The sequence below is a fragment of the Symphodus melops genome (assembly GCF_947650265.1).
Source record: "Symphodus melops genome assembly, chromosome: 12".
Taxonomy (NCBI): domain Eukaryota; kingdom Metazoa; phylum Chordata; class Actinopteri; order Labriformes; family Labridae; genus Symphodus; species Symphodus melops.
The window spans coordinates 14,260,232-14,286,342 of record NC_136702.1 but is presented as its reverse complement, the minus strand read 5'-3'; the positions used below and the strand labels follow the sequence as shown (position 1 = coordinate 14,286,342).

The window sequence follows — 26,111 nt, the reverse complement described above, 5'->3', positions numbered from 1 at the left end:
TAAAATGTGTTCATTTGTTTAACTCACTCCAATGCAACTTTCAGACCAAATGAAATACCTTGATTGACCTTTTGATATTAAATGCCACATTTTAACTTGAGGTTAATAAGCTCATTTGTTTCCTCTTAATAACCCAAATGCCATAGAGAAAATGCAAATGAATGTTTTATAGGCTAGCCTTTGTTAGAAATGCAGCCGTTTTTTGACTTCAAAGATTAAAGTGTAAACAAGCATTACAGCTAAACTATTGCAGGGTTTTTACTCGAGATGGACGTTTTAGCTGCATCACAATTGGGCAAGTTATAAGATTCAGCACATTCAAAGGTTTTTATTGGCATGGCAAAAAATACACATAGACTACCTGACTGTGCAGAACTCTGCTGTGATAAAGTAAATAAATAAAAACAAAAGAGAGGATTTTATATTATAAGTCAAAGTTTACAAAAATTGTGTATAATCAAGTGCAACATGTTTTTGTGTTGTTCAGGTAGTAGTAGGTAGTTGGGAAGTATATGATTAATTTATTCAGTATCATAACTACTCTATCGTGTCCTTTGAACATTGACAAAATCCGGCATAGAAACCATTCTTTGCCTTGCCTCTGAAAGGTGCTGATAGTTTAGCTGGGCTTTACCATGTGCGTCTGTAAACTGCAGGTCTGATCGGCTTCTCCCTCCACAAGAGGGCGCTGCCTGTCACGTGATAATCCATCCGCCAAATTTGGATTTGTTTTAGTTGCCTAGAGCTGCTTCAAGACAAGCAAATCCATAAAGTTACTTAATTGAGTAAGTGAAACCGGAAATGAAATTTCAAAAGAAAAGGTATGTCGAATCCTAAAACACGAGACATATTCCCTTTGATACGTTTAATTTGAAAGTCTTAACCGGAAGTGTCGTGTGTTTTACAAAGTGTTACCTTTACCTTGACGCTAGAGCTATCTAAAAGGAGGAACAACGATTCAAAACAGTAGTAACATGATAGCATTTGCCCATTTACACTGAGCTATGAATCTGCAGCGCAAACACGACGACACTGCTGGTAGAGTCGACAAGTTCATGCAGAAATATGTGGAGCGGAAGAAACAGGTTTGACATTAACTTCAACTTAAACAAGACAAACTTACTATCCTTATTGTTACCACCTTGGAGCAAATCAATCTGTCGAGCATGCACATGTTCCTTTAGTGGTTCAATTGTGGGACCATTATCCTGTATTTAATGTCAATGCAACCTGTCATTGTTTCATACCGTAATAAACATGTTTTAGTTGAATTATCTGTCCTCATGGTTACCTCACATCAGACTGGACCACAACAAAAACGTCAAACTTAGACTGGCGAACTTTCTTTCATGGATTTTAATTTTTTTTTAATTTTTTTTACACATTTGTCATAAGTTCTAAATATTATAATGGGCCAACAAAGCTTGTAAACCTCAATCCTAGCAGTCACAGATAAATCACCTTTCCATTGTACAGTTGTATTACTCAGCTCCAATGGACAAGGAGATATTATTTATTAATCACAGGAGGGAAAATTCAAGTTAACACTATGTTGAGACATGACACACACACACACACACACACACACACACGATCCTATTTGTCGAGGAAATGATCAAGACTTGAGTCCACACAATAAGACTCCTTAGACTCAGAAGGCCCACTCATTGAGACATGATTCAACATCACACTTGTGTTTCAGTGTCATGCTCAAACATAACTGCCAGACACTTCCAAAGTCTCTGCATGTTATAACTCTAACCCAAAAGATATTATCAAGGTCGAGCCACATTGACCCACCAAGACTAATCTATGAGGTCAAGGAGCCTGGAGTGAACAACCACTTTTGACAGGTTGTTATAAATCCAGTTGTTTTTGTGATTTTAGTTACCCCCATCAGAAGACATTAACTCAGGAGCACGTTATGGTAAGTGCACTTCTTCTCCCCATGTTCATATTACAGCAATGTTTCTCTTCAGTGTTTCCTGCACTATATTGCAAATTAAAATTGTTCTTTCCCTTTCTTAGAGGCAGTACAAAGACGCCCAATCAGAAACATGAAAGGTTACAGTGAAGCTTTACATGAGCTGTTCAAAGCAGTGACACACCATCCGGACCAGTAAGTTTAACGCAAACACTTTTACGAATAGTATTGTCCATGTTTGTGACGAGTGTTCGGCCTTGATTATAAGATGTCGTCCTTTCTATGTTTTAGCAGTGACCGTCTTTCACTTGGAAGCAATGAAGACGTCAGCGAGGACTTCACCGCCGCCCACATCCAGGACTCTCAGGCGCTGTTAACAGAAACAGGTGTGTATGTGTGGCCATGGGTTGTGCTTTCTAAACCATCCATGCGGGAACCTTTTTTAGCAGATAGAAAATAAGACAGATCTGGGATTATTTATATCATGCCTGCGTCTGTTAAAGATTGCAATGCTGGGGCAACTCAGGGCCATAGGGTAGGTGATGTAACCTATCAGTAGGATACACAGGCATGAGTGGGACGAGGAGGTTCTTCACGAGGCGTTAAACCTTTCATTAGGGCACAACTATCTTGTGTGTTGGTTTTTTTTCCTTTCCCAAAGCCTTTACATTAAACTCTTCATCCCTCTGTTCGTCCAGATGTGACCTTGCCCTCCTGCCTGGATGGCAGCCCTGGGTCCCAGGAAACTGAGACCAATGACAAGTTTCTGCGAGCGTACCGACTCCCTGCCTCGAGCCGCTCCTCTTCCTTAAATCTGGCAGAGGTGTATCAGGAGATGGTGACCATCTCTGGACAGCTGAGGGTGAGAGAGAGCGCTGCACCTCGGTGATGAAGGTTTATCAGTAAAACCCGCTTTTTGGGAAACAAAGCTTAAAAACCGAACACCAACTTAACATGCAGTCGATGATTGTGTGTATTGTGTTTCCTGTGTGGAAACAGGCAGAGCGGCGAGGCCAGCAGCTTTGGGAGAGGGAGCTGCAGGAGCGAGAGAGGAGACTGGAGCAACAGGAGGAGGCTCTCAGGAAGAAGGCCAGTCTGGAGGAGATGTTACAGTCTGGCATACTTGCTGTAAAGGAGGTCAGACACACATGGGCTTCATGTAGTCACATTCAACCTTGAACCTAGTGTCCACTCTATTGCTCTACATCATACAAGCAGCCATACAGCTTGATATGTGAACTTAATATTCCACTTTATATCTCATCATTCTGCTGTGAAACTTGACGTTATTCTGCATTTTGTATGGGTGTAAACTGATGCTTTTAGACACTGTAGGTTGTCATTTTCAGACTTCTCAGGTACATTTAATGAACTTTCGAGAAGTGAATAAAAACAGCTGCATCTGATGTTTTTTTTTAAACAAAACCATAGACTGTAAATATTGATGGACTGAGACTAAGTGACGTCCTCCATCTGTCACTGCACGGGGCTGTGGATGCTCATCAGTCTGCACAAACTGCAGCATCGCGCTCCTCCTGTCAATCAGGTCAGCTACGCGCCTAACTATAGATCACGCATGTTGTTCGTAAAATTAAATCACATCCTCGACGAACTGCGGGATTTTGCTCTTCCGCATTTTTTCAACGTCGAGAGGTGGCCGCAAAACCCAAATGCCGAAACGCGAAGCAAAATCAAGTCAGCGTAACGAATCAGATGATTCCTTCATTTGACGTGAGCCTGAAAGTTCTACGTCACCAGAAACACCAGCAAGAGGTGAGCCAGCTGCAGGACCTTCTGCGAGAGCGGAGCAAGGAGAACAAGAGGCTGAAGTCCAGCTTCGACACCATCAAGGACTTAAACGACAACATGAAGAAACAGGTCAGTGTTTACATGTCTGATGTGTATCATTGGTACTCCCAAAGGTTGGACTACACAAGTAGAACAATATGTAAAGTTAAGGACTGATGTGTTTTAGTGTCATCGTATTTAAAGTGAATTATTATTTGAAATTTTAATTGTATCATTGCTTTTTTAAAATGTTTTATGACTTGCGTTCGAGCTGAACTGAATGCTTGTTCTGTTTGTTTTGAGAAGACATTGTGCCGGAGTGACCAATCATGATATTTACACAATGTTCCAACAATCACACAGCAATCATGTAACTTCAATTTTATGTCTTAAAAACTGATCAAATCAAATCTTCCAGTACCTTTTGGTTTGAGAATAAGCACACAGTTAGTACTGTTGACCACATGAGGGCGCTGTGACATAACAACAACGACGTTCCATGCCCGAGAGGAATCCCTTTTTTATTATCTGCAAGGAATTAAAGGATTTAGGAAAACATTTTCCAAACAGTGGACTTTACAGCAAATTAACGTGGAACGTTTTTAAATCAACAGCTGCAAGAGGTCAGCAAACAAAATGAGAAGTTGGAGAGTCAGTCGAAGAGGGTGCAGGCTCGACTGGACAACCTTCAGGTGAGGACGTTTGACCCACATGCACACATCCCCATTTGTGTTACTTTATGACTGGCGTCGAGCACGTTCGCCGAAATTGTTTGACATTTTCAAACATATTTCACATGTTGGGCTTCAGAGGAAACATGAGCACAGCACAGCACCCAGAGCACGTCAGAGAGCAAATGTGAAGAGCGCAGAGTGCACCAAACCATCCGGGAAGGAGAAAAGTGCCGCCTCTGGAAACCCCAGCAACAAGGTACTGAAACCACCCCGTGCCTGTGTTGTTGTTTGTTGCAGTGTGATTTCCCCATAAACACGTCATTTACTTCAAATGTGTTTGTTTATAAATTCTTTGCACATCATTTAGCATTGTTAGACATACTCATTCAAACACATCCACTCCTGCCAGTCAACACTTGAAGTTGAACATGAATCATCGGTGGAGTTGAGCGACACTTTTCCTTCAAAGGAAGATTTTTTCTTTCTCTTTCCTGATTCCCAGATTGAGTCAAACTTTTTGTTCTATAGCACCACGATTTCACCGTGTTATCAAAACACCTTGACTCTCCACAGTGAAATCCCAGTTCTAATGTGGTCCACACGCTTGTTCTGAATATACCTGTGTTTTGATGGCTGAATTTTGATCACATATCTCAATTCATTCCAGTGCGGTTTTTTTAATTTATTTTTTATCATTATTATTATTTATTTATTTATTATTATTGACCCCTCAGCATCAGAAGTTAGATCCAGACATGACACTGACAGATAAAGCGTGTTGAGGTAAAAGCAAACCTTGCACATTTTGACTTCTTCGTCTTTCAGCGCGGCTCCGGTCACACGTCAACAAAGCTGCTCGCCCTCCTCCTGGACTGGGTGCTTGACGGACGCTCCTTCTCATCGGCGGCGAGAAACAACGGGAGAGGCGTGGACCAGCGTCTGCCTCCAGAGGTCGTGCTCAACGAGAGATGCCTAAAGGTAGTAGAGTCATCCAGCGGCTACGAAAGGGGACCAGCAATTAAACGAGACTCGTCACGAGTGTGGCGTTGTGATCAAAGTCATTGGTTATTTTGATGTTCTTCAGGGGCTGCCTTTATTAGCAGACCAGCTTCATCACACTCCTCCATCAGAAGCCGAACTCCTCCTCAACCTCCTTCGTCTCATCCACTGGGCCTTGAGACACATGGACAGCAGTCCACTGGTAAAGAGATGATACTATTATTCATGCAGCAAGGGATGAAGGGCACGCTGCAGGATGACAGGAAGAGTAGAATACATCTGATGTGAGAGGTGGAAACTGTGTGAAGCTTTCTTAAAATATCTGGATTTTTAGGATGCAGGCGAGTTTCTGAGTTAACAACAATCAGGAAGAAGTGTGTGTAATGTCGCCCTCTAAGTCAGCTTGAATGTAGCTGAAAACTCTTAGATACTCTTTAGGGTGCTTCCGTTTAAAAATGTCGATGCTTTTTGTCAGCAAACACATGATCTCCCACGTGGCAGCGTTTAATGGAAAGAGACTTCTAATCGGAGAAATTCCTTTTTTTTCTCGATAGCTGCCATTTTTAGCAGCACCTATTTTGACTGGCAGCACATTTTCTGTGATTTAAAGAAAGAACACGGGGGGGGGGGGGGATTGAGCTTGTATGTCGTGCGTAAACAAGACTGTGAATTCTTGTGATCTGCAACCACCCACAGTGTTTAAGCTCCTGCTTTCACAGCCTCATGCAGAAGAATTAAAAAGAGACAGCTCGCTAAACATGCTCTTCGTGCAGGGGATATCCTCTCTGTTTATTAATTTCCTTTGCGCTGCACTGCAGCTTTAGCTCATTGCCAGCCTCCCAGTCCCTACCATGAATTGTGCCCTAGCTTTGACCACTTGCCCCTGGCCCGCAATTTTCCATCTCCAGCCTCTTCTTCTCCAGTCCGGCTAAATGGGGCCTGCCAAATCGATTTATTGGCCACATCAGTTATTTGGAGAAGCCTGCAGGCTCCCTGTCAGACTGACCTTGTATCTTCCACACTGATGTTTGATGAAGAACGTTGTAGGCACTTCAGGATTCTTCACAGTTATATAACACCAGTAACTGAGTGCAGCCAGACTTGTAAATGTTGAGCAATAAGAAGTTCACATGAGTGTGTCTGTCTGTGTGTGTGTGTGTGTGTGTGTGTGTGTGTGTGTGTGTGTGTGTGTGTGTGTGTGTTTTCACAGCGCGGAGCACTGTCTGCCACTCTGCGGCGGATTGGAGAGCAAGTGTCAAAGCCGTCAGCTCAGTTCACCGTGTCGGACTCTGACGATCCGGACCCGCCCAAGTCCTGCAGTGTGACTGCAGCTGGACCCGAACCCTGTCGCCACACACGCATCCTCTCTGCCCTCATCGTCCTCCGCACTGTCACACAAGGTATTCATACTGATCACGCATGTATACACCACAACAGAAAGATTTTTAACAATGGACTTTGATCAGCATGCAGGGGTTTATTATGGCTTTAATACTAATGCATGCTTTTTAATCGGTTTTATCTAAAGACACTGCACTGGGTCAATAAAGTGACGTCATTAAATGTTTGTTTTTAATCCAGCCAGCAATCCAAAACCTGAAGTGTTTCTGAGTTAACTTAACTTAAAACCGAAGGAAGCAATTTGTGCCACATTTTCAAAACAGGATATCTCCAAATGATTTGCAAATTTAAATGTTGGGACCTGAGCTCCCACAGATGGCACAGTTAATCCTCTGTGATGGGAAACCATAGATCTCTGACGCGTTTCATTTATCCACGTCCAGCTTCCAGGACTGAGAAGACGCAATTAAGAGCGAAATGTTTTGATTTGCTAAGAGAAGACAGCTGACATTAAGCAGTAGCAGAGCGCTTCAAACCCATTAAGAGAGGGAAGGAGAAATCATTGAAGTTAGAGATTGAAATCAAAATATTATATGTTCTCTCGCTCTTTTGTACCGAGCCAAGTGGGCTCTACAAAGGAATACTTCAAAAAAAATGTTTATGAAAAAGTGCCTGTCAAAGTTTTAAATTCAGATAGAAAAAATAAACAATAGTGATAAAAGGGTAATCCTCGAGGCGACAGTAGCCTTGTGGTTTGTTCGTGTGCTCCATGTACAGACGCCGTGGTCCGCCAAGCAGGCGACCTGTGGCTCTTTTCCCACATGTCATCCCCACTCCCTCTCCCCCCAGTTTCTGACTCTGTCCACTGTCCTGTCTCTTATTAAAGTCATAACACCATCAAAATAAAAATAAAAAAACAGGAATGCTAATTTAGATAATTGAAAAAGAGAGGTTCTCAGTTTAACACATTGAAGTTGTAAGAAAGACAAAGGAGCTTATTTGAAGTTGTCGGTTAGAAATATGATCAGCTTTTGACATCCTGAGTGGTACATGTGTTGTTCATTATCACCTCCCTCTGTGCCGGCATCTCACCTGTGTCGGTGTGAAGACATGAAAACAGCAGGAGGATCGCTAATACATGGAACTGAGTTTCCTCCCGAAGACAAAGTTGAATCTACTGTTAGCAAAAGTACGAGTGGTTCTGAAACACTCAGAATGTAAAGTGATGATTCTGTATGACCTGAGCAAGACGATAGAAAACACTGTAATGATTCCTAATCGCTGGGTCAGGATGTGGAAGCCCTTTAGTTTACATTTTCCCTTACAAAGTTTAGCGGTTATGACAAGGCAAGAGTATTAATTTGGCACGTCAGCAACTATACAATATATTAAATTATGAAAAATCAATTGAAATTCAATAAGAGAAAGCTGTTAAATATAAAGTAATAATTAAAAAAGGATTAAAGATTTAAAATTGTATTAAAATAAATGTATTTAGATTTTTTGATTAAAGGCAGCTGTAAACAGGTGAGTCTTTAACCTCGATTTAAAAGAGCTGAGAGTTTCAGCAGACCTGTAGTTTTTCTGGGAGTTTGTTCCAGATATACGGAACATAGAAACTGAACGCTGCATCTCCATGTTTGGTTCTGACTCCTGGGACAGACAGTCGAAGTTAATCAGAATGTCACTTTTGTATTTTGGTCCTAAACCTTTTAAACCAGCAGCTGTATTTTAAAATCAGTTTTTTGACAGACAGTGAGCCAGTGCGAAGACTTCAGAACTATAAGGGAATGACGAGAGACTTCACTGTAGTCTGCAGGAGGTGTACTTCTATGAACTGTCCTTCACATACAAATCCAAAATGATGACCTCATTGTGCATCCTGAAAACAGCTCAGTTTAAATATTGTAAAAAAAAAAAACATTGTCTTACTAAACAAATGATTTTTTTTGCTGTAAAGTGCTTTTATTAACTTGCAGCTTAAAGACTCTAAGCAAATGCTTTATTTTGGTTTGAAGTGAAACGGCGATGATGTATCTCGTGTATGTATAATAATATCGTCCTCTTTGTGTTCTCCATCAGTTACATACATTTACAGAATATATAGCTGCAGATTTAGTGCAACACTAATATGTTGGTTTTAGATGTCTCAAAATGACATCACTCATCCTCAAGACTTTAGTAAGATGACCATGTTGTATAAATGATCCCAACAGGATCACTTTTTGATCAAATTCAAACTGTTATAATCACTTATGAAGAAGAATTTTCACACAAATGCTCATAATCCACAGATGAAGTATCTTGAGAACCACTTGGTGGTGTTTTTGTTTTTTCGGTAAGACCTCCTTCAAATTTCATTTTTTTAGTCGGCCACTTGCTGAATTATGTCCACAAATGTAGAACAGTGTTTCCTAAACCTGTTACACACACTCTTGTTCCCTAAAGCAGCGATTCTCAAAGCAGGGTCCCAGGACCCCCAGGGGTCCACAAACCATAGTTTGGGGATCCGTGGAATATTTTACAAAACAATTCTAATGCATGCTGTGACATGGAAAAAAAGGTATTTACAAAGTGGGACTTCTTGCACCAATGAAATCTGCTATGCTTTCCAATACTCCTGCCTACCTTAATTTTGTACCAATAAAACATGACATAGTATTAATATAAGCTTATCAATGTTACAATAACGGAGGGGTCACTTCTGTCCTTTCAGACACTATAACTAGTTTGACATTTGATATCATCTTTCCCATCCACACAAGTTCCACTTTGTGTTTGGAGCTTTAGTTTATATTTTAGTCAATGTTAGTATGATAAAATACTAAACTGGGGTCTCCTCACCTGGAATAAACAGCACCTATGCTAGCATCATGATCCTTGGCTTCCGGGCAGTCATCACTGTTTAATACATCACACTACAAAGGGTGCACAGTTTATGAGCGAAGGAACTATTTTTGTATCACGGTCGATGTGCATCACAAGTTTTGCAGTCCAGGCAAGCTCGTAGCTGTGTTGGGGAGAAAAGACATGTTTATACAAGTTTGGAAAAGTGCAGACAAACATCCTAATCAGTCACAATGAGGAGCTGATGTGTGAGGAAAAAAAAAAAAAACCCCTCTGTGCTCTGCTGCAGCTCGGGAAAAAAAAAGAGGGTTTGATTATCAGCAGTTGCACATGTTTAACCCAGCAAGAATCTGCATCAAGGAGAAGGCAGCTGACAAGCTTTCCTTTGAAAAACCGTGTATACTAAGGTTTTAAATATGGTCTCCTTGCTAAGGATTAGCAAGTTGGTAATACCATTTGAAAAAAAAAATGAAAAAAAGTTTGTGTTACAGCCCCATCTTACCTCTTGTAGTGGTCCGTTTAAAACCAGTACTTGGTCTTCTACTTATGTCAGTCTTACTGTTTTGTTTTCTTTCCAGAGTTCATTTGCCTTTACAGAGCAGCCAGCCTTCAGGTTCTTAGTCTGACTCATTCAAATATTTGAAAATGGCAGAAAGCTTTCAGCGTCATCCATATCTCGTTCCCTGGGCTACCACACTATAAATCTTGGTGCTCTCTGCGGGTTCAGCATATATATCCTGACATATGTTGTGAAACCTACCTCTGAATCAACCTTCCATCTGCTCTTTATGCTCCAGGGCTCTCAGTATGTCTCTCCAGACTATCCTCTTGTCAATCTGCTCCCCAGGTTTGCGTTCTTTCTTCCTCTGGATTGACGTGAAACCAGATTGAGTATAATGGAGAGAAGTTTCATTCCCTCATACTTGCTCGACTTTTTTTTACACATAATAGATACCATTCTGGATGGGGCTAACCGAACTCAGTCCAAAATCATAAAGAAAGCTTTTATCCCATGTCAGGTCGTGTAAATCCAGCACTGCTGGACATTTGTTAAGAATTTTCTCAGAACTTGAGAGATTCTCAGAACTATCTGAGGTGATCACTGATGATAATGTTTGAGATGTCTGGCAGAAAAGGTTCTGGACTCTGAAAGTGATTACAGAGGGATGGCAGGCTGTAATACCAAAGTTCATTGATGGAGATAGAAGAAGAAAGATAGGAAACACTCTGGTCTTTTATCTACGCCTCTTTATCTTATCGCCAGTATGTTTTAGCTTGTACAGTATTTTAACAATAGTCCTTTATGATAAAAGGTTCATTATTGGATACCTGAGTCTGGATCTGTGATCGGTTTTACCCCAGACACACTTGAAGTTACTTTCTTAGGAAAGAACGAGGAACAAATTCTTCTGCTCTTTGAAGGCCATCAGTGTTTTAATGGACTCCTTCAATGAGCGACTAGTGAAGCCTTAGTGTTCGACTGAACGACTTAAGAAGTCCTTTGTTCTGGCAGCAGTCAGATATCTTAATGAACATTTTACGTTGTAATGTAACATTTTAATCCATGGCTGTGAATGATATCTTAAATAGTTTCAGTGTTGTGTGTTATTTATTGACTGGTTGTGTACTGTGTCTTACTGTATTGTCCATACTGTTAGTAGGGTGTTTGAATTGACCATGTGGAAAATTAGTTTCTCTGCTGGGGATTAATAAAGATTTTCAATCCAATCTAATCTAATAATATGTGTCAAAGAGTGAATGTCAGGATACGACTGAACACTATCTACAGTATGTCTTTCTGTCCTGTCTGCAGCTGATGTTCTGGCCCTGGCTCTGGACTCTCTCCACACAGAGCTGATGTCTGAGGAGAGTCGAGGCCTTTTTATTCACTACGACGGAGTGTGTGAGCTGATGTCCATGCTTCGGGGTGGTCGTGGAGGTCTACACAAACCTGTTGATATCCTAATGGAGCTAACTCAGCCGTCCTGTAAGTAAGCTTTATATTACTTCAGGTCTTATAAGTAATTATTTCCATAGATTTCACACCAAGTGTCCATATATTGGACTACATTGTATTTTTTAACTACAATTTGAAAGTTAACGTAAATGCATTGAGTGCATCTATCATACTGAAAGAGTTGATCTGTAAAATAATTTTAAAAATATATTTTTTTCAATGATTAGTTTCTTTAAGCTTCAAGAGAAGAAGAAATGGAGTGTGATGGTTGTGATGTCACATTGACTGGTTTCTGGCAGGCTGCAGAACTCGCACTCATGTTAAAATGCCCATTTTGACAGCAGAAATAAAAATGTTTCCTGTCTGGTTAAAATAATACGGTCAATAACGGCACACACTGTACAAGGGGTTGAATTTGTCTTAACCAGTCATCCTTTTTGATGGTATTAAGGATACTGTAATTGTGATGCATACTGAGGGAGGGGCTGCAAGGAGGCACGTTGTAGCTGTTTCTAGGTTGACTTAAAGTTTCTTTAAGATTTAAGGTTTTCAGTAAGGCCCAACATTTGTCTTTAAAACTTCAGTAAATGGACTTAAGCTTGTAAAGTGCTTTTCTAGTCATTTGGCTACTCAAAGCACTTGCAAACCACAGGTCACATCTACACATTCACTTCCATGAATCTACTGTTAGCAAAGGCTGCTATGTAAAGTGTCCGTCAGAAGTACACACACGTTCATACACCGCAAACGAAGCAGGAGCAGCAACTTGGGATCAAACCCTCGACCTTCCAACCAACAGAGCCATAGCTTCCCCTTCCCCTCTTTGTTTAAGACAAGTACAATTGCTATTGATGCTGTTTATATTACCTGTTTTACCGTTTTTGTTTTTTTTGGAGCTGCTGTAACAGCCACATTTCCCCCATTGGGGGATCAACAAAGTTTATCCTTTTCCTTAAATACTCACAGTGAGTTATGTGGAGGACTTAAAAGACAGCAGGATGTGTACAGGACAAGATCACCAAAAAAAACCGAGACCACCACTTAGTCCAGAGGGGTCAACAAGATTGACTTATATTACTGGTAAATGCTAATCACAGTAGCTTTAAGCAACCAGTTTGCTACATTTTGGTTAATTTTTTAAAGCACCGATTTGCTTTTCAGAATTGAAAACGATTATCTGAATTGATGTATTTATTCATATTCCCTGCTGACACAGAAACTCGCCACTTGAGCGCTCAACACTCGAAAGCTCCTACACAGGACTTTGTGTAGGAAATTGTTCATAGTTGAGATAGCCTTGAAAGAAGCTGTGATTGCTCTTCTTGCCCAGATTTATAGTCTGTCTTTTCTATCACTATTTACTTTGATTTATAGCGGCTCCTCCTGCGATATCACCCCATATCATCCTCCCACAAAAACCACATGTGATAGGTAACTGAGCTCACATCAATCAAACATAAAGGCCCGGGATTAGATCTGGAAACGACGGTCATAAAACCTTGGACTTCCACCACCTCTTGGCTCGTTTATAGGAAGACAAAAGATTGACCAACAGCTGCAGCGTGTTAGCATAGAAGGGCCAGTTCGGAAAGGGTTATGAGCCATGTCATTTAGGCCTGGTGTGTGCTTACATACAGCAGAGACATACACCAGACGACCGGAGCTGGAGCCGTGTGTACGTACATTTGTGTGTTTGAAGGGGGCTGTAAATCTAGCAAGACTTGCTAATTACCATGTTTTACAAGCCGTAATGAGGGAAGGGGGTGAGGACCAGGGGCAGAAAGGTTTCTACTGAAGGCTGCCAGTTAAACAAAATAAGAGCTGGTACCCAAAACACCAAAGCGCAAATGACGTCTGTGTCCAAACAGCAACAACATGCTGCTTTTCTTGACTTCAGTCATGTGCTACCTGTGAGCAAACACTTCCAGTTAAATTGACTTTTATGAATTAAAAAAAAAGGGAAAAAAAAAAAGAGCAAAGTTGACCGACTCAGTACGCCCAAGTCCACGAACACACGCTCAGAAACAGTGTTGGCGTCTGTGGCTCATGTCTGCTGCTCAGTAGCGCAGGGCATTCCCAACAACCTCACAATACGATATCTATCATGATACAAAGGTTACGATGTCATATGTCTCCCAATACACGTGTATTTTGGATAATGACCATACCATTACAAAAATCACAACTTCAGACTTTCTTTATTGTTGCAAATAAAAGAACAGGCCTCGTTTTTGAAGATCCCACAGTGTAACACACTAAATTCAGCTCCTTCTAACCTGCTTAGAATGACTATCATCGACGCCCCCTACAGTATGTCACCTTTCAAACTTTATAGTCCAATCATTCGTTTCAACTGAAACATCATGTTGAAATCTTTTTGAACAGACGCAGCTTGTTGAAATGCATTACAGATGGGTATCGAAGCTGATAGCTGATGTGTCCGACTACTCTGAGCGGACATGACACCAAACACTGTTTGTTTCCGTTCACATTCCCGTGTTGCTCGATGATTGGTGCGTCGTCACATCCCTTGACGTTTCATAGAAAATTACAAGTCACCATGCAGCATCTGCGTGACGAGACACACCAGGTCTTTGCCTTACTTTTAAAATGAACCCCCTACGTGGCGCCATCAGATGCTCATGGAAACTCCTCTAAGAGACGTAACAGAAAAAACCAATAACGTCGACTCATTGTGGCTGGTGTGGGTGATGACCAAAATTCAAAGTAGAAACGTTTCACCCTCTTGTGTTTCTTTCCAAATGCTATGATGTAGTTTCCCCAAAGCCTCGTTTTAAACCTTGGTGCTGCAGCAGTGACCCGTCGCTGTTTGCCTGACACCAAAGGAAAGTCTCACAGTGTCTGGACTTGGACTTGAAAACCGGGGATGAAAAGGCTCGTTCATGCCTTATACATCATACTAGTTTTATAACCTTGGGCTAAGGTGATGATATGCCTGGAATAAGTATGACCAACTGTAGTTTCCAGCCTTTTACCTCTCACATGATCGGTTTGTACCCGTCTTCTCCTTTCTGATCTGAACCTGATCCTGTTCTTCTCCGGCCAATCTTCTGCTGTGATTCGATGCCAGCCAAAAGAGTCCATCCGAGGCGCCGATTCTATTCCCTCCTCCTTGTGCGTGGCCTAAGCCAGTGGAGAGTTAGTTTCTGAAGCAGCAGGAATGTGTCTTTAGCAGAAACAAATGTTTTGTTTACTAGGAACCGACTAATTTTAGGATTTCACGAGGTCCACATTTGTTTTTTATCGATTTAAAGAATGTGCAGTTTCCATCTGGGCGTATTGATGCTGTTGCCATCTCTGTGCTTCATGTGGGCTTGTGTGAGAGGTTTGTGTTTGATAAAAGGAAGGTCAGAGTTAAGAGTGACAATATGGAAGCTCTTTCAATTACCATCTTCAGAGTGACTATGAGCAGCATCTGTATCGCTGTCGAGCCCAGTTTGACTGTGAAGTGTTTTAATCATCTGTTCTTTGCGTCCATGTAGTTCTCATTTCTATGCAAATCTGGAAAATATGGCGAAGCGAAGTGACGTTTGATAATTCCCATCCCTTCCAAAGTTGTCACATTGAATAGGAATGTGTTGTTAATTACAGGCATTGTTTCGATAATATCCTGCCCCTCTGCTCTGCTCGTGTTTGTTTGCTCACAGGCTACTTAAAGCCCTTCCTGGAAGCATGTAGCTGTGAGGAGTTTTTCCACACAACCTCCAAGATTCTTAAAAGCCCTCGTTTGGAGCTCCCGTCGCTGGAGAAGCTCTCCATTCTTCTGCAAAAGCTCTCCAACATCAGGTAGACAAAATGCACGGTGATCCACATTTCTGCACATGGGTAGCTAGTTCAGCGCCGTCGGCACAGCAGGCGCCCCATCTACACGGGTAAAGTTCTTCATACACTGGTCTCTGGTTCGAATCCCGGCCTGTGATGATTTAGTACGCGTCATCTCCCCATCGTTTCCCATTTCAGAGATGTAATAGTGCTGCCCACATGTCGATCACTTGCATTTTTGCTGTGTTCTTATTAGTCAGGTCACTGCAGAAAAAAATATCTCAACAACTTCTGTTCCATGAGAAAAAAAAAAGGAAAAGTACCACAGAAGCAGTGAAGCCAGTTAGTTAAGTAACTTGTTCTTTAGGAAGTATACAGAGGAGCTCAGGTTCAACAGCAGCGGTTCTTAATACGGCTGTGTATTGTGTTTGTGTTAGTTAAGAAATGCTGTTCACAAAACACAAGAAGGCCCAATGTTATACTGACTCATTCTTTTTTTTTTTTGTTATGTTGCACAGAGATACTATCATTGGTACTTTTAACATTTGTTTTGAGTCAACTCAAACCGTACAAATTAAGATCATTAAACAGATGTGTGAATATCAGTCGACTTTTTGCACATTTGACATATAGTACATGACCATGCAATCGTGCGTTCTTTTAGGCCTTCTTTATCGAATCTTAAATAAAAAAAGGTTCAGTCCGTTAAATAAAAAAAATAGATATTGAAAGTCTATCCAAAGTTCTCTGGTCTCTTAGAGTGTGATGAGTTACTTTGCATTAGTCATGACTTTTGACTGATGGGTTGTTGTGTTCTATTTCTCTGCTTTTATCCAGGAAGAACCGTCGTCTGTTTGACATTTCTTCCCTCCACCTCCAGATACAAGAACTTTATAACGACACCAACCGCACTCACACCTTCCTCCGTCTGAACCTGAAGTCCATCCTCCACAACCTTCAATCACACACATCCGCATGCTGACCCTCAGGGCTCTAAAATAAAACGGGCTCGCTGGCGTAAACCGTAAAATTCTTAGTATTTCAGTAACTCAGTGATTTGCCTTTACTTACATCTGCTTATCAAATAAAATCCACACATCCATCCTGCTCTATCTCAAATAACATATGCAAACTTACATCCTTAATTATATTGTGACATGTTTTTGTAGTCCTTTTGTCTTTGTGTTTAGACTTCGTGACCTTCTGTGTCCTTTCAGTGATCAAACCTTTTTTTTTTTTCCTCCTACGTGTCGTTCTCACCAGTGGTCTTAATGTGTGTCTGATGTGCCCTGAGGAAGAGAGGTGACAGTCAAACTTCTAAATACAACAAACACAACTATTTCAAGGTTATATATCAAGATGTGATATGATTATGAGATGCTGGAATCCATATGTTTTTTATAAATGTGTCTTATTTTGTTGGTTCCACAGCATGGGTGGGTTGCAGGGAGTAATGGTCTCAGCATGGGACTCACTGCTGGTGTTGGTCGATGGAGGAGATTGGAAGGACTGGAACAATTAGAGCAGATATTTAAAACACTCCTGCTGAAAATCACTTGGAAATGCTTGGCTGGTTTGAGTTTCAAAACACTGAATTGAGTATTTCTTAGGCCCTTGCAGCCTCCAAATTCCTAAATTGACTACATGCTTTCATTCGTGTGAAACGGTGTTCATATAATAGTTCATATGTAGTGATGAGAGAATTTTGGGGGGGGGGGCAATGGGAGTGGGGAACAACGTAGCAAAGGAGCCACAGGTCAGACTCGAACCTGGGCTGTCCACTTTTGAGGGCTAAGCCTCTGCACACTGTCCCCTGATGAATAAAATAAATAATGTACAATGATACAAAGAAAAATTAAAAGATGAAGAAGATACAAGCCTCTAGTTTCCATCTGTAGACTACTCCCACATAATAATGAAACAAGACAAAAAAAATCACACTCCACTGCTCGGAGGACAATTAAATAACCAAACCTGACAAAACCACCTGCTTGGTACCAGGTATTCAAACAAACTCATGTAAAAAATACAATAAATGTGTTTTTAAAATGTTCAATTGCATGTATGTGTGCCTTACAATAAAAACAGGAGGTCCATAATACACCCACTGTAAGATATAAGGGACAATTTGATAGCTGCATTATAAAGTGAATAAGAAATGTAGGTTCCTTACTCAATAAAAACCTGAAGTACACACAGTAAAAAAGACTGCAAACATGGGCCATGAGCACTAATCGCAAGGCTTCCAGTGACCCGTCATTTAAGTGGTTTTCATAATGACAAAAGCCTCCTGAGATACATCGAGATGAACCATGTTTCTTGCATATCCTTTCATCAACTACTTGATGCATACCAAAAAAAGGTCTTTTAAACGACACCAAACTGCCATGACATGAGATCTTTAAGTAAAGTTCCTTTGAAAGGGGGAAAGGGATGTTTAATACTCTAACCTAGCTGATGCAGCTACTCCTGTGTTTGGTTGAAGGCCTTTTCTTGGATGCATTAATCATCAACAAATATCTTTGCTGGGAAAATGACTGCAGAAAAGGAAACTGTATTAAACTGCTAACTACATATTAAAAACATCATTAGAGTTAAGGTCAAATGCATTCACTGCATATCTGGAACTTTTGTTTGGAAGCTATTGGATCACACATCCTTCGTTGAGCTGTGAGGTTCAGTCGTGAGCTGGAGTCTATAGTTTATCCCACTTAATGATATGGAATGTTAATACTCTAAATGACTTTGGTTTCCAACCACTTCTCTTTTTAAGAGGTAAGAGCCAGAGCACATCCAAGAACAATGTTAAAGTTCTATTTATATACAAACTGACTGGGAAACTATTCTTTAATGGCACTTTAAAAAATGATTGCGCTGTAGTAAAATGGTAAACCTAACTGCAGGTGGGGCTTAATTGCAGAGGCAGAGATATTAAAGACCAGAACAGAAAAATCCCCCTCCATCCTACTGAGTTTACCAACTTTTCTTCTTGCTGACATTTTCACAAGGGCATCAACTTTAACAGCCATAAGCAAATGACCTTACTGTAATGGATGAAAGAGGAGATCATATTTGTGCTGTGTAAGAAAGAAGCGTTTATATTTTCTTTTCTATCGTTACTGACTTTGTTGTTTATGCAGGATGTCAAAATGAAAACATTCGGTGTTATGATCAATGCTTGGACATACTTGGCCTGTGGCCATGTGAAGTCTTTGACCACTAGTTTTTATAATCCACCCAGAGTGCATGTGCAAGGCCAACTCAGAGATCAAACATCTGTTTTTCTTCTGTCACTTCAAGGCAGATGTTATGTTGTTCATAAGGTCTTACTCTGGCCATATGATCTTTGACTGTTTCTTCAGCATTCGTTCTATTGACTGCAAACTGGAAGTCACTGTGGAGGCAGTTATTTCTTTCTCTCTCTAACACCTCATCTCTTTATTTGGCAAAACTTGACTTTGGCTCTTTGACCTGACAGACATTTGTATTTTCCCACATTAAAGGAAATCTGTCATCAATTTGACGTGATTCAGTTCCAAAGATTTTAACAGCTCATCCACAGAATTTATTTATTTTTTCTGTGACTAACGTTAGAAATAGAGCACTCTGATGAATCGACAAGCTGATAATAAAGGCTATCAGCATATCCAGCGATCGGCGAATCTGATTGCAGATTTGTGCCGATATTACAAGATTTATTCACCAGTAGAAAACTATTTAATTTGAGTTTAATTGTATTATACTAACATTTCTCTTTCTTGCTGTCACCAGCTAAGTGTGCTTAATGGATTAGGACAAGCGTTGTTACTCTCCAGAGTGTCAGGAGGGGACACATTTTGTATGTACGTAGGTACTTCCCAGTTGAGTGACCATCTTGTCTACATTATTTTGTATATCTTTTCCACAAGTATTTGATAACTTTATTTGGGGTGTCAACACAAGAAATGTGTATAGATTTTTTTTAAATCTGTATCTACAGATGGAACATTGATCAAAGAAACATACAGGCCAATATATATGGTTTTTTTTCTCTTCCCAATATCGATGTCGGTATCTGCTCCAAAAATCCTGTATCGATCGGGCCTTGATTAGGAATACCTCTGAGAAGACGAGAATAAAAATTGTAAATTCACTTGTTTTTTTCTCTTGTTCAATCGTTTGTCATATACAGTCAAAAGTTCTTGGAGAAAGCCTTTTTTTCTTTTTCTACTTTCACATTTTGACTTTCAGGGTTATGACTGAACACACCGTCCCTTGGTGTCAATGAAGGAACACATAAGGGATCTAAAAAAGAAAGAAAAGCTGTGCATTTTTGATCAATTAGACTTGGATATACTGGGCATATGGATTGAGATTATCTAATGTTTTACAAACTAAACATTTTTTTATTATAAGAGACCTGAATTAAAGCAGGAAGGATCTATAAAATCTAAGGTCTTCTTTAAGCATATAGGATTGATACTCTGGCTTTGAAGTGCAATATATGTCTTTATCATGGTTTTAATGCCTTTATGCACACTACAGGAAACTATCAGGAGCCTGATTTATTTACTTTCCTGACTTCAGTTCTGTCTGATCTGCACTGCAGTTGGCATAACAGGGTTTCAATCTGCCAATCTGCCCTGCACAGTATCACCCACACAGCTTTAAACACTGTTCTTGATTTATGTTTGGGGTTTTTCAGCGGACCAAAAATTCTGAAAATTACCCAAAGAGTGGCCCTGCTCTGGTCTCGCTGGTAAACCTCATTAAAATGTTATTTGGTATGTCGGAGGAAGCTGGCAGGGGGGAAACATTAGTGGTTCCACTTCAGCACAGCCATAAAGTCAAGTCAATCAGTGATTTGACATGGCAGACCACCAAATGTAAATTATTTCCACCAGCCGCAATATGCATAAATATGCTGCTTGAGTAAGGCAATAAGCACTTGCAGGGTCTGGTAATATACCTGCCTGTAAATGAGGGAGTGTGTAAAGGAGCTTTGAGTGGAAGCAGCTGTCAGGAGATATTTATGGTATAGGCAGGAAAGGTTCATATGTCCAAATGCCTGTTTGTTTTAACTTCTTTTATTCGGCTTTTCCCTCATTATCGTGGACTAAGAGGCTTACATCTGATGATTGAATGATTGTATTTGCTAAATGAAGTGTCAATCCTGATCTACTAGCACCATTTTTTCAAAACTTGGTGTTTCTCCAAATTGATGCAGGATTTCCTCCCCGAATTGTCCACAGATGTTCGTGCTTGGTTTTGTCCAACCATTTATTTTATTTCTATGGAAATTGAATATTGGCTGGTAAATGAAAACTTAAACTTTGTCATTGCTTTACAAGTTTTTTATTGTCCATTTAACAGCTTTCAGATTAAAATGTTATTGAACTTCACTGAATAGCAGACCTTTTCTAACTTTATGTCGATTGTGTCCTTCATATTGGTTCAAAAGGACTTGCTTGATATTTAAGGGAAACTCACCTATTATACAGCCTGTGATTATTTAAAGATAAAATTAATATCATTCATGACTGTGTATTAAACTAGCTAAGTGCTATACACAACTTCTAATTATAAACAGTCCTGTCTAACTCTCAGTAAAGAAGTACTGTAAAAGGCAGCAGTAGCTCAGTCCGGAGAGAACTGGAGAGTCGCCGGTTTTGGTCCCGATGCGGACCAAAATATGGAGGTTGGTCTGGTAGCTGAAGAAGTGCCAGACCACTTCTCGAGCACTGCAGAGGTGCCCTTGAGCAAGGCACCGAACCCCCACCAGCTCATAGTGCACTTCCAGTGGTGGCAGCTGCTGCACTCTGACATCTCTCCATTAATGCATGTCCCCAGATCATGCTTGTGAATAATTTCAGGCCTGTGTGTGAGAAGCATGACTCGAGAATAACAGTGTAAACCACAATTCCCCCCTCAGGGATTAATAAAGTATACACAATAAAATGAAATAATATACATTAAAACCAGTCCTTGCCTTTTTCAGTGAAGTGTCTATCAGTATTAACTAATCCAGTTTTACACATTTAACCTAGGGTTTAGTGTCTTGCCCAAAGACTTTGACAAGTGACTTTAGGAGCTTGGGTTCGAACCCCCAGCCCACTGGTTAAGAGACGACCAACTACATCTCAGTCTGACAGTACTGGAGCAACAACCTCCCTGAGATGTAACTGACAGAGATGTTACAAAGCAGCACAATGGCAGTAACCATATTGGAAATGCTATCTAATTCTAAACCTAACTTTCAACTAATGAGGAAACAGGAAGAGAGCTACAAACAAGGCAGACCACAAGCTTCCTGGCACACAAAGCTTCAACGTGGTCACAGAACTTAGGGCGAAATCCACCACTCTTTAATTTTTGAATTATATTTTGAGTTTTTGCTTCTATATGGATATGATAGCTGTAGAGTCACAGGGACTGAGGAGAGATCAGGATCAGGAGTCTTAATTTTATAACAAGTGTTACAGTTTACTTTAAGTCCCTCAAATGTCCTGCAGTTCAAACACAGTTAATCCTGGACCAGACAAGCACATGTTCTGACCTGGACTGTAGTCACATAAAACACACCCGACTGACGGTACTTGTCTGTTCTGTTTGATGTGTTTGCAGTTGACTGACAGTGATGATAACTTGTTGTGTGCAGGTGAAGTTGTTACTGCCTGGCAGAGGTTTAATTAGTCTCCTAGTTGGCACTCCTTGCCCCGAAGTGGATTTCTACAGCTTCATGCTCCTCATTTAAAGTCAAGCAAAGCGCTTTAAACGCAAAAAACAGACCCCGAGGACACGAAGACACACCTCTGAAAACACGTGTGCTCCTACTTAATGTGTGTTTGTTATCAGACTGAATGGCTCTTCAGTTGGGTCGGATTACTTGTGGGCAAACTTTGAAACATGATGACAGAAAGACCTGAATACTGGCCCGATGCCCCTGAGCAGCATCACTGGCTTTTCCAGTGCCAGGCAGACCTTCCTTGAACCTGGTCTTAGATCCCCAGCCAGCACACCAAATGGTCTAGCTAAGGCCTTGGGAATTTTGGCACAAATGCACGCTAACACAGTGAAATCTTGATGACAGAGTTACAGGTCACAGCTGACAATGTGGAGGCTGATGTCTTGTTGGTAAAGAGAGTCTTTAGATCAGAGGGGGGAAAGATAAGCGAGCAGAGCATCAAAGATTCCTCCAGTTTTGTGTTTTTGCAAGTCCGGTTGCATCCCTTAAAAATAACCTAATTACATACTTGTAAATTGGGAACATTCACACATTCTTGTGTAAGTCTTCAATGTTTGATGACAGTATGTAATTAAAAATTATTTCTGTGGAAACCTGAAAGCAAGACGTTATGGAAAATAATTAAAGATAAGTAATTATGTTGTTATCTTTAATCTGAAAGGAAAAAGGTTTTGCCCTTCTGAACTTTTCCTCAACTTGCAGTAGCAAGCCAGTGGGTTGACAACGGGGTCAGAACTACACTGTCTGAATGGAGCTTTGTACTTCTTGTTGTACAGACTTTTTTCCATAAAATCTCTTCTGCTTTGAGAAACTTTCTCGTTAATATGTTACGTTTAATGACGTATAATTAACTGAGCAAGCTTTTGAATGATCGAGAAAATGTTGCAATAAGTGATTTTAACTTCAGTTCCTCTAAGCCATCCTCTAAGTTTGCTATGAAGGCTGACAAACAACATTCTGGGATGGAGCACCACATGGGATCATTTACTACATTCATCCCTGACATGATTAACATCCCTCATTACATTTCTATATCAGCTATTATAACTACCTATTTTGACTTTTTTTAGATTTGTTTTACCATTTGACTTGAATACCTGTCATTATAAAATGTCTCTTACTGTTTGTTTTGTGGTTCTTTGCATTGACATCATGAATATGCCTTAATTTATCAGCGTTTTTGAGAAACATTTTAATTCATATCTGTGACGTGCCACTTTTCGAGGACAAGGAATGTCTCTGTCAGTCAATCACAATGTCCACGTGTTTGCAGATATGTTTAACCCCTCAGGGCATTATGACGTGTGTTTTTGTACACACACTGCACAACAGTTTGACAGCTTTGCCTTTAATGGAAATTCATTCTCAACTGCTGGACAAACATTTTAGTCCCTCTGTCTGTGAACTCTCAAAAATCGATGTTCTCTTTCTCCTAAGGACTGCTTTGACTTTTGTTATTACTAAACTAAAGATACAGTATTAACCTTTATATACATGCGTATCAATCAAGATAAACATAGTCATTTTGAGCATTTAGGCATTCCTACTTTAGCATTTACCTCAAAGGAAAACTTGGTTAATTAAAGCTTCAAAGATTTGCCACTATGAGGTACTGTAAGGTTTAAAGGCAACTGGATCAAGATCTTCAGCCATGTCCAGTTGCATTTAGATGAAGCTTTGAACAGTGTTATTGACTTCTCCATTCAACCACATACACATAAATTCAGCAGAAATCAAGTATATCCTATGTAAATGTTTTCCTGAGTCATGACTCAAGAAGCGCAAGTCTTGCCTGCTGTGTTGTTCTCAGTGCCATATTAACATCATGGAGGGGACGGCCCACCCCTTTCCTTGCATAAAAAAAGCTGTCATAGTCAAGGACTAGAGAAAAGAAGAATAATCCACTACTTATTTGAGCACAGTCATTCCGTTTCGCTTTCTATGCAATGTGAAGCTACAGTACAAGCTAACTAAAGTATGCTAACAATAGCACGCTAACACACAATGCAGGCCACAGAGAGTTGCAGCTCAGGCCGAAGACGATTTTGTCCACCGCTTGCGCTAAACTCCTCTGTGCAAACTTGAGTGGAGGGGGTGGAGGTGTCGTTGGAGTATAGTTTGGCGGATGTGTTGTCAAACAGTTTGTGTTGGTTTCGTGCTGGTGCACAAACATGACCTCCACTAGATCAAAAAGTTCTTCCTTTTATAAAAAAAAAAATGTCATGGTTTAAATTGGTACTTCTTTAAGTCCCCTAACCTACTATGGGTCCTGACAGTCCGATCCAGTCACTGGTTTCAAACAAAGCTCCTTTTATCATCCAATCAGTGAAGACCAATTGTAATAAGAAAGAAGTCAAACATTCACTCAATTATTAAAATACAGAATTAATTTCAGGCCTTTTTTTTTTTCTTTACATCTTTATTAATGTATACAATATGTACAATAATAAGTTATATATACAGTTATACTTTTGAAGAGTTTGTGTGTGTTTCTACATGTTCTACTAGTCTGTGTGTGCTATTGAGGTAAGTAATTCATGTTTGGCTTCTGTATCTTATCCTATCAGCATAATACATGTCAGACAAGACTTTGCCTGTCTGATAACAGGGCTTAGGTCCATTTCATTTCAAAGCAGTTCCATCAATTTGATTATTTACAAAAGTCCAACAGCATAAAACAACATTTAAAAAAAGTCTAGTTAAACCTGTTTAGAAATTTCTTTGAAGGTTTTCCACCATACAGGTCAGGATAATACATTTACTGTAGGGAAATGTGTGAAATGTGAAGACAACCTTGCGCTAATGTGTTACTTTTTGATCCTTTTCTTATTCGGCTTGACAAGAGATATTCAAAGAAAGAATAGGATAATTACATGCTTGATGAACATGCACCTTATTAATTTAAAGCATTGGAGTCCAGCCCCAAAGTTTGCTCTTTAAAAGACGGCAAAAAAAAAAAAAAAAAGACTTAGACAAAGAACTTGGCAGCAGGCGTTGTTTGATTTTGTGCATAGCTGCCATGGGACATAATGCTCACATCATCAGGCGTCAGATAAAGATGAGTCTTATTACCAAGACATGAGATCAAAGGCAGTCTTGGCGTTGCTTATTTAAGTTGGCATGTAGAGCTTACTGCTGAGTTCTGAATCTTAACTGCAGGATAAAAGTGAAATGCGACCTACAGCATCTTATCTGGAGAGATTATCACTAAATTACTTAAATGAGCATTAATGTGATGCTCTTTATAATGTTCCACTTGGTGCTTTAGCAGAGTCCTCCTTGGTCTATCTAACGATAACACTTTTTTTTAGTTGCTTTACAGAGGACTACAGGTCACACAGCTGCATATTGTTCTCATTTGCCTTAACGGTCCCAAAGAGGAGAGGGGAGCTTAAATCCTGTCTGAGCATGACTTAGCCGACCACAAAAGCTGAGTAAGGTCAGACGTAATAGGACGACCGTAGCGCTGCTTCCACCACGACCAGCTACATTCCTGCACTGTTCAGGTCGTAGCCACCCCCAGGGGTATTTAGTCATGCCTCCTCTGTGGCATCTCTCTTTTTAATGCTGGGTTTTAAAGCTTTTCCACTGGGCTTTCGGTGGTTAAGTGGCCCTAAATGCTTAATTGGGTGCTGGAAATCACAGGCACTTTGCACCCGGTTTGTAAACCACAACACTGCAGCCTATTAGGGGCCCAGGCAGCCACACGCCAAATAATTAGGTCTGGCGGCAGCACTAGACCGCAGCATTGGGGTAAAAAGGGGAAAATGTGGCGAGAGGGCGAATTATAGGGGTTGGGGTCACAGACTGGGTCGCTGCTGAGGAAGTACTCGCAGTATGAGAGAGCATGTTAGCTTGTGTGTTAGGTTGTAGATGTCTGTGTTAAGGCATAACGTGCAACAGAGCAGTGCTGTAGTCAAGCATCATATGGGATTAACACTAAACACACCAGCTGAAGTAGCTCAGAATTGTGGTGTATTTTCTTTAAATAAATGACTTTAAGGTTGTGATTTGTTTTACACAGAACATTTCCATTAACAAAAAAAAAAAAAAAAATCACCAAATTGATTAACA

General features: G+C 40.4%; 1 protein-coding gene across 3 annotated transcripts; it reads left to right on the top strand.

The window, feature by feature from the left end:
• Nucleotides 1–693: 693 nt before the first annotated feature.
• ccdc138 (coiled-coil domain containing 138) lies at nucleotides 694–19,445 on the top strand. Of its 3 annotated transcripts, none has more exons than XM_079357774.1 (16): nucleotides 695–1,085; nucleotides 1,888–1,927; nucleotides 2,029–2,119; nucleotides 2,219–2,310; nucleotides 2,623–2,786; nucleotides 2,924–3,061; nucleotides 3,683–3,802; nucleotides 4,327–4,404; nucleotides 4,523–4,642; nucleotides 5,212–5,364; nucleotides 5,471–5,587; nucleotides 6,596–6,785; nucleotides 11,387–11,560; nucleotides 15,199–15,337; nucleotides 16,151–19,159; nucleotides 19,222–19,445. In XM_079357774.1, the coding sequence occupies exons 1-15, from the start codon at nucleotides 1,005–1,007 to the stop codon at nucleotides 16,293–16,295; spliced, it is 1,842 nt and encodes a 613-aa protein (XP_079213900.1). In that variant the 5' UTR covers nucleotides 695–1,004; the 3' UTR covers nucleotides 16,296–19,159; nucleotides 19,222–19,445. The 3 variants fall into 3 exon arrangements, with proteins under 3 accessions (XP_079213901.1, XP_079213900.1, XP_079213899.1); XM_079357773.1 differs by having other exon boundaries at nucleotides 696–1,085; nucleotides 2,216–2,310; XM_079357775.1 differs by lacking the exons at nucleotides 11,387–11,560; nucleotides 15,199–15,337; nucleotides 16,151–19,159; nucleotides 19,222–19,445 and adding an exon at nucleotides 8,479–8,634 and having other exon boundaries at nucleotides 694–1,085; nucleotides 2,216–2,310.
• Nucleotides 19,446–26,111: the final 6,666 nt, after the last annotated feature.

What these genes read in the sequence shown, in the direction of transcription:
- ccdc138 (XM_079357773.1), top strand. Translation starts at nt 1,005, where the DNA reads ATGAATCTGCAGCGCAAACACGACGACACTGCTGGTAGAGTCGACAAG. An exon ending in GGCGCTGTTAACAGAAACAG is followed by an intron (nt 2,311 to 2,622) that starts GTGTGTATGTGT and finishes CTGTTCGTCCAG; the next exon opens with ATGTGACCTTGCCCTCCTGC. An exon ending in CCTCCGCACTGTCACACAAG is followed by an intron (nt 6,786 to 11,386) that starts GTATTCATACTG and finishes TCCTGTCTGCAG; the next exon opens with CTGATGTTCTGGCCCTGGCT.